The 9,358-nt window shown below is 43.6% G+C and overlaps 1 protein-coding gene across 1 annotated transcript; it reads right to left on the reverse strand.

The window, feature by feature from the left end:
- Positions 1-296: 296 nt before the first annotated feature.
- Positions 297-7,884, reverse strand: LOC110487890 (U5 small nuclear ribonucleoprotein 40 kDa protein). The gene is made up of 10 exons (XM_021559808.3): positions 7,385-7,884; positions 6,934-7,063; positions 6,568-6,661; positions 6,270-6,435; positions 5,580-5,702; positions 1,561-1,681; positions 1,206-1,288; positions 956-1,017; positions 747-850; positions 297-570 (listed from the first exon to the last, which is right to left on the reverse strand). Exons 1-10 carry the CDS (start codon positions 7,496-7,498, stop codon positions 521-523), a joined length of 1,047 nt encoding a protein of 348 aa, XP_021415483.1. The 5' UTR covers positions 7,499-7,884; the 3' UTR covers positions 297-520.
- Positions 7,885-9,358: the final 1,474 nt, after the last annotated feature.

Here is a 9,358-nt window from a genome sequence, read left to right on the forward strand (position 1 = left end):
CGGCAATCAACCCTGTTACCCATAAATAGACAAGCTAGAAATTATTTAATACAATTGTTTTGTGTGGAGCTTGCAATCTTCCATTCCCGCTGTCACAAGGGGATTTACGGCTGATTTCAGAAGAAATTGTCAAACCTGTTTAGTTGGCACTTAAAAAAGGTTCTACAAATAGGATTTTATTTGTGCATTATAATTTCAGTGTCAATATAAACTCAGCAGAAAAAGAAACGTCCCTTTTTTTCAGAACCCTGTCTTTCAAAGATAATTTGTAAAAATCCAAATAACTTAGAACAATATTTTTCCCCAGACGTAGTTTATTAAGAGAAATTTTAAAAAAAAACACAGGTGTTGGTTGTTGTGACTGGACATTCTAAAGTAAATGACAGTCTCTGAGGATGTTACTAAATAAAACAGAAGCATATAAAAAAATACATTTCATTCACACAGTTGGGGGCTGGATCCATACACACAAGGCTCCGGGGCAGAACATTCACCACACACACACACACACACGACAGTCCTACTGAATCTCTCCCATGTAGAGTCTCTTGTCACTGGCGCCAGAAAGGACTGTGGGGGGAAAAAATAAAATAGTCACTATTAGAGAACGAGAGAGAGGACAGACCAAATAAAATGTAAAAAAAAGACTAGACAAAGATTAAACCCGCAATGGAAAAAAGCTATAGAAAGAGACAGGGAGAGCGTGTGATTCGCCAGATACACGGATATAAACAGAGTCCTCTCACCAATAGGCTCCTCTGGATGGAAGGCAACCTCGTTGACTGACCCAGCGTGCCCTGGCAGCTTGTACAGGATCCTACGAGAGGTGGTGTCCCACACATACACAAACCTGGAAACACACACAAACAGCTTGTAAAAGGATCATACAGGAGGTGTTTGGTGCATTTTCTTTGGGGGGGGGGTTGTATTGCTGTGTGTGTGTGTGTGTGCTCACCTGTCAGCTGAGCCTGCTGCAATCTTGCTGCCGTCAGCAGACCAGGAACACCTCAGAAGGTTCTGTGGACACAGCATTGTATTATAAACAAGTTAATTAATATGTTATAACCAGGCCACTAGACTGACACACATGACAGGAGCACGAATATTAAAACACACTGGCAATGAAAGTCTCTTCAGTTCCAAAATCAAAAACAACAACAAAAAAACTCTTGAATCTCTCACACTGATCAAAAGTCTTAATTTACCTTCTCAAAGTTGTGAATGTTCCCCTGGAATATCTTCACACACCTCTCCTTGGGAGCGAACGGACGGACGTCCCAAATACGTACTACGGGACAACACACACACACACACACATTAGTACATAATATAACAATATAATATATTCTACGTGTATAGTTGGGGTGGGGGGGGGTCTCGGATGGTTGAGGGGCAGCTCTTGGTGGCCTGGAGGTCGGGAGCTTGGGCCGGTGGCAGCGATTTTTTTATCCAAAGCGACTTAGTCATGAGTGGCCTCAGTAGGAATAGAACCCACGACCCTTGGCGTTGCAACCGAGCCACATAGGACAACACTCAAGTATTGTAACCACACACACTGACCTGTGTTGTCCATGGAGTTGGAGAGGAGGTAGGATCCCTCTGAGCTCAGACAGAGGCCAGTCAGAGAATCCCCATGACCATGCATACCATAGATCATCTTATTCTGCCTCAGGTCCCACACCTGCACTCACAGAGAGACAGGAAGTAAGTTATTCACTGGTCTGACAACGCGACACAGGTAGCCTCCTGGTAAGATCTGGTCTCTCTCTCTCACGCATCTTTCTGAAGGTACGTACGGGATGTAACGTAATGTGAAAGGGAGTAACACACAAGAGCTCCTAGGCACACAGATATACACAACCAGTCCAAAGTTTTAGAACACCTGCTCATTCAAGGGTTTTTCTTCATTTTTATTATTTTCTACATTGTAGAATAATAGTGAAGACATCAAAACGATGAAATAACACACATGGAATCATGCAGTAACCAAACAAGTGTTAAACAAATACAAATATATTTTATATTTGAGATTATTCATTAGTGTCCTTTATTAGTGGCCTGATTCACACAGTCTCCTCTGGACAGTTGATGTTGAGATGTGTCTGTTACTTAAACTCTGAAACATTTATTTGGACTACAATTTGAGGCTGGTAACTCTAATGAACGTATCCTCCAGCAGAGGTAACTCTAACGAACTTATCCTCCAGCAGAGGTAACTCTTGGTCTTCCTTTCCTGTGGTGGTCCTCATGAGAGACAGTTTCAACATAGCGCTTGATGGTTTTTGCGACTGCACTTGAAGAAATGATCAAAGTTCTTGAAATGTTCCGTATTGACTGACCTTCATGTCTTAAAGTAATAATGGACTGTCATTTCTCTTTGCTTATTTGAGCTGTTCTTGTCATAATATGGATTTGGTATTTTACCAAATAGTGCTATCTTCTGAATACCACCCCTACCATGTCACAATACAGCTGATTGGCTCAAATGCATTTAGGAAAGAAATTCCACAAATGAACTTTTGGCACACCTGTTAATTGAAATGCATTCCAGGTGACTACCTCATGAAGCTGGTTGAGAGAGTGCAAAGCTGTCATCAAGACAAAGGGTGGCTATTTGAAGAATCTCAAATATAAAATATATTTTAATTTGTTTAACACTTTTTTGGTTACTACATGATTCCATATGTGTCATTTCATAGTTTTGATGTCTTCACTATTATTCTACAATGTAGAAAATAGTAAAAAATAAAAACCCTTGAATGAGTAGGTGTTTTTGACTGGTATAGATTGATGGCTGGATTGGGGAGAGGGAGAGAGAGAGGGAGCTCGGGAATCAGTGCAATACCACAAAGATGAGAATGGGGGTGAAATATGCATTAAAAAAACAAAAGTGTGTGTGTGTTTGAGTGAGTAGGGGCGTCATGCACCCATTATTTGAGGATGAAGAGGTCGCGAGCCAACTTTAAACTCCTGAAAACAGCTTTGCCCTGACATAATTATGCCTAATTATGTCAAAAACGTCTATTTTTCTCCAAAGGTTATCTAAGAATTCGTCTTTACCTGTTCAATTGTCATTTTAATAAAACAAACTTTAAAACCTGAGTTTACTACAACTCCTATATAAACGCCATAACCCAAGAATTAATGACGTTTAAGTATTTTTCTAAAGTCTAGGGTTAGCTAAGATCCTTAGACAAGCTACTCTAACTTGATTGATAGCCTGAAATGGCTTGGTAGCTAGTAATGAGGTTGGGAATCTATCTAGCAGGCTAGCTAAAGCCAACTTCATGAAAATGGCTAGGTGGTTATATTAAGAGAAAAATGTTAGTTGCATTTATTAATTCTTGATTAATCAATAGGCTAACTAACTAACATAACTTGATCAAATTCATTAAAAAAAAAACATACCTCCTGCAAGTCCTGCCCATCACAGGCAGTTATAGCCCAATCAAAATGCTATGTGTGTGTCATTTGACACTGCTCCGTGGAACCTCGGAAGGAACCACTTACTAGGGAGAATTGAGGTGGGGGGAGTAGAGAGAGAGGAAGCAACTCCCAACCCTTCCATAAAGCCTTCACATACAGGGATATTAACCTGGAGAAGAGTCCCAGAAGAAAACTGGTCCTGGGGCTCTGTTCACAAACAGACCCCACAGAGCCCCAGGACAGCAACACAATTAGACCCAACCAAATCATGAGAAAAACAAAAGATAATTACTTGACACATTAGAAAGAATTTACCAAAAAAACAGAGCAAACTAAAATGCCTTTTGACCCTAAACAGAGAGTACACAGTGGCAGAATACCTGACCTCTGTGACTGACCCAAAAGTAAGGAAAGCTTTGACTATGTACAGACTCAGTGAGCATAGCCTTGCTATTGAGAAAGCCTGTCTTCTCTTGAGAGCCTGGTCTGGCCTATGTCCACACTGCCCACAAAATGAGGTGGAAACTACCTGCACTTCCTAACCTCCTGCCCAATGTATGACCATATTAGAGACACACATTTCCCTCAAATTACACATCTACTGGGTGAAATACCACAGTGTGACATCACAGCAGCAATATTTGTGACCTGTTGCCAGAAGAAAATGGCAACCAGTGAAGAACAAACACCATTGTAAATACAACCCATATTTGTCAAGGGTCCTCAGATCCTCAAAAAGTTATACATCTGCCTGGTATGGCAACTGCTCGGCATCCGACCGCAAGGCGCTACAGAGGTTAGCGCTAGTCAGAGGAACGCCCTAAAAATTGCCAAAAACTCCAGCCACCCTAGTCATAGACTGTCCTCTCTGCTACCAAACAGTAAACGGTACCGGAGCGCCAAGTCGAGGTCCAAAAGGTTTCTGAACTGCTTCTAACCCCAAGCCATAAGACTGCTGAACAGCTAATCAGATGGCTACCAGGACTATTTACATTGACCCCTCCCCCCCATTTGTTTTGTACACTGCTGCTACTCACTGTTTATTATCTATGCATAGTCACTTTACCCCTACCTACATGTACATGTTACCTCAATTACCTCGACCCCCGCACATCGACTCGTTATTTTATTGTTGCTCTTTTATTTTTTTTACTTTAGTTAATTTAGTACATATTTTTCTTCTTAACTCTTATGTTTCTTAAAACTGCATTGTTGGTTAAGGGCTTGTTAATAAGCATTTCACAGTAAGGTCTACTACATCTGTTGTATTCGGCGAATGTGACAAATAAAATGTGATTATATCTGATGATTCAGTATATACGTAAATGACGAGTCATTTTTTACCACCTTTCCCATTACCATTTACTGTGAATGTATGTGGTTGGAAGAATGTGTTATGATTGATATATGACAGGCTACTGTCATCACATCTTTGATTGTGAATATCTTCTGCTCAGCTACCCAGCATGCCTCAAGAGAACCTGTCAGCAGGAGACAGATGCCCTGCTTCAGGCCCACACGCACCAGCCAACCAGGAGCCCCTGACTGCTTGCACGCTGTCAGACCCATCCCTCCCTCAAGCGCCAAAAAGAGACGTTGGGTGAGTCCGACGTCCATCTCCCTGTTCATTTCACTTCATTAACCTATTCCAGGTCATTTTGATCATCCAGTCTCCCTCCCTCCAGATCCTCCGACGGTCAGTCCCTATGGGACTCCTAATCACGGCCGGTTGGGAAACAGCCGAACAGAATCGAACCAGGGTCTGTAGTGACGCCTCTAGCACCGAGATGCAATGACTCAGACCGCTGCGCCACTCGGGAGCGCTGTACTGTGTTGCTCACTATGTCTCCACTACACAGCCACCACCTGATCAATAATCCCAGTAGAATTATTAATGGCCTTTTTATTAGTTTGGATTGAGTTCTGATGGAGCATGCCATTCCGTGATTCATTCCTCACTCATCTGGACTAGCTAGATTGGATCTTTCAAAGTGACGAATCCAAAACAGTCGCTCTGGGTGACACAGTCACAAAGAGACATTGATAGGTATAGAGGTTGAATGAGGTGCTATGATGTTACGGCATGTGACAACAGTAGCCATGCCACACACACGCGCGCGCGCACACACACACACACACACACACACACGTACCTTGATGTCGTTGTCGATGCCTCCAGACAGGATCTGGTCGCTGGTGTCGTTGAATGTGACGGCCAACACCTGGTAGGTGTTCTGGAACGTATGGACCGCCCCCTTCTTACGGATGTCCCACAGCTATAACACACACACACACAACTGACTGACGTCCCACAGCTATTACACACACACACACACACACACACACAACTGACTGACGTCCCACAGCTACAACACACACACACCTGACTGACTGATGTCCCACAGCTACAACACACACACACCTGACTAATGTCCCACAGCTATAACACACACACACACACACCTGACTAATGTCCCACAGCTATAACACACACACACACACACACACACCTGACTGATGTCCCACAACTAGAACAGCAGTCAACCAACACTCCCCAGGTTCTGCGTGGTAGGCTTTAGTTCCAACCCAACATTAACACATTCACATGTTAGTTATTTAGCAGACGCTCTTATCCAGAGCGACTTACAGTTAAGTCCATGCATCTTCAGATCGCTAGATGAGACAATATCACAGTAGGTCAATTCTTTACTGTTCCTCGATAAAGCAGCTTTCAACGAAAATATCGGGTAAACGGGTGTGTTAGTACCAAGCTGGAACTAAAGCCTGCACACCCAGGTAGCTGTCTGGGACCAGGGTTGAAGAACATCGGTCGCCACGGTTACCTTGACGGTTCCGTCGTCGCTGCCGGTACAGACGAGCTGAGGCCCGCGGCGAGCAGGGTAGCAGGAGTTAACGAAGGAGGTGTGGCCTTTCAGACGCTTGATCCTCTCACCCGTCTCACTGTCCCACACTCCCACAGTCTTGTCTGTGCTGGCACTGAACAGCAGGCTGCACACAGGGATAGGGCCAGAAAACACACGTCATATTCTCCCAACGTGTTGTCAACAACTATAACAACCGTCACACAACATCACGTTTTTCCCTGACCTGAGCAAGTGTGTGAGAGTGTGAGTATCCTACCTGCCGTCTGTGTTGTAGTGAAGCTCCATCACAGCACCACTGTGTCCCTTCAGGGTGGCAAAGTTATCACAGTCCCCGTACACATTCCACATCACTGTAGAGAGAGAGAGAGGCATTCCAGGTGACTACCTCATGAAGCAGGTTGAGAGAATGCCAAGAGTGTGCAAAGCTGCCATCAAGGCAAAGGGTGGCTTCTTTGAAGAATCTCAAATATATTTGTATTTATTTTAACACTTTTCTGGTTACTACATGATTCCATATGTTATTTAATCCTTTTAATGTCTTAACTATTATTCTACAATGTAGAAGTTGGTATGTCCAAACTTTTGACTGGTACTGTATATATAAAGTCTGTGTTTAACTTACAGATGAGCCTGTCATAGCCAGAGGAGGCCAGTGTGGCCCCGTTAGGATGGAACTTGCAGCAGTAGACCTCTCCCTCATGGCCACACATCAACATGATGGGAGCCTGCAGGCTGGAGCTGCGGGGAGGGCCCTGGAGAAGGGAGGAGAACATCATGTTGTCATATTACAGACTTACAGACAGACGTTACTGTATGTGCATGGATCACTAGCAATCTGGTCCATGCTATCCGGTATCCTTGTCAGCAGTAACTAAATTAGCGTCCTGCTAGCTGTATTTACATCGGATAGCCTTCCTTTAGCTAGCAAACAGTCAACATATCAGTCACAGCTAATTGTGGCTGCATTTGACAGAATTTGCCATTAGTCGAAAGACTGAAAACATAACTAGCTAACAACTTTCTGAAACTAGATAGCGTTTCCCTTGTACTTTGATGTCCCCCTCTTTCCTAACCATGGCCACGAGTTGTTGCGACTGTGCCGCAGCGATCAGCTCGGCCCTGGGCCTCTTGACTCCACCCGCAGGAACCACCGCCATGTCCCCCGGTCTCTTCTTTGGCTCAATCATGACTAAGCAAATGAATAAAAAACGATTTAGTATAATATAACAAAGTCGTCCTAAGTGAATGAACGTTTCTCTCGACGAGCCGCTTTCTCCACAAGTACGAAACCTGAAGTACTTCCTGTTCGCAGGGCGATTAATTGGTTAGCCGCTCCGCTGTTAACAATGATTGGTTATCACGGTTGTCGAGCATGGCCCTTGAACCGGAAGAAAACATCTGAAACAGACAACAAAAATAAATTATCGCTGCAGAAGGTAGATCGCTAGAATGTACAATAATGTGTGTAAGATGAGGTTTAAAATGTATAAGTATATATCTATTGACCCTTATGTAAAGTAGGGACGGATAGCAACGCCAAGGCTGGCAAACTAGCCATAGGCTGAACAAAAATATAAACGCAGAATGTGAAGTCTTGGTCGTATGTTTCATGAGCTGAAATAAAAGATCCCTTAAATGTTCCATATGCACAAAAAACGTATTTCTCTCAAATTTTGTGCATCCATTTGTTTACATCCCTGTTAGTGAGCATTTCACTTTTGACAAAATAATCCATCCACCTGACTGACAGGTGTGGCATATTAAGAACCTTATTAAACAGCATGATCAATACACAGGTGCACCTTGTGCTGGGGACAATAAAAGGCCAGTCTAAAATGTGCAGTTTTGTCACACAACATAATGCCACAGGTGTCTCATGTTTTGAGGGAGTGTGCAATTGGCATGCTGACCTCAGGAATGCCCACCAGAGCTATTGCCAGGGAATTAAATGTTAATTTCTCTACCATAAGCCAACGTCGTTTTAGAGAATTTGGTAGTACGTCCAACTGGCCTCACAACCGCAGCCCATCTGGCTTCTTCACCTGTCTGTAATTTGTAGAGAAACTTATACTGATTGGCTGGGCCTGGCTCCCAAGTGGGTGGGCCTGTGCCCTGCGCCTCTGCCATGTGAAATCCATAGATTAGGTCCAAATTTATTTATTTAAATTGACTGATTTGGTTATATGAACTCTAACTCTGCACAATCTTTGAAATTGTTGCATGATGCGTTTATATTTTTTGTTCAGTATAGTTAGTCTAGCTACATACCCTAACCCTCCATACCCTAACCCTCCATACCCTAACCCTCCATACCCTAACACTTCATACCCTAACACTTCATACCCTAACCCTCCATACCCTAACTCTTCATACCCTAACACTTCATACCCTAACCCTCCATACCCTAACTCTTCATACCCTAACACTTCATACCCTAACACTTCATACCCTAACCCTCCATACCCTAACACTTCATACCCTAACTCTTCATACCCTAACACTTCATACCCTAACCCTCCATACCCTAACACTTCATACCCTAACCCTCCATACCCTAACACTTCATACCCTAACCCTCCATACCCTAGCCCTTCATACCCTAACACTTCATACCTTAACCCTACATACTCTAACCCTGCATACCCTAATCCTACATATCCTAACCCTCCATACCCTAACCCTCCATACCCTAACCCTCCATACCCTAACCCTGCATACCCTAACCCTCCATACCCTAACCCTCCATACCCTAACCCTCCATACCCTAACCCTCCATACCCTAACCCTGCATACCCTAACACTTCATACCCTAACCCTACATACCCTAACCCTACATACCCTAACCCTGCATACCCTAACCCTTCATACCCTAACCCTACATACCCTAACCCTCCATACCCTAACCCTACATACCCTAACCCTGCATACCCTAACCCTGCATACCCTAACACTTCATACCCTAACCCTACATACCCTAACCCTACATACCCTAACCCTGCATACCCTAACCCTTCATACCCTAACACTTCATACCTTAACCCTACATA

This window comes from Oncorhynchus mykiss, chromosome 30 (genome assembly GCF_057628025.1).
Source record: "Oncorhynchus mykiss isolate SJ-2025 chromosome 30, ASM5762802v1, whole genome shotgun sequence".
In the NCBI taxonomy this organism is placed as follows: Eukaryota; Metazoa; Chordata; class Actinopteri; order Salmoniformes; family Salmonidae; genus Oncorhynchus; species Oncorhynchus mykiss.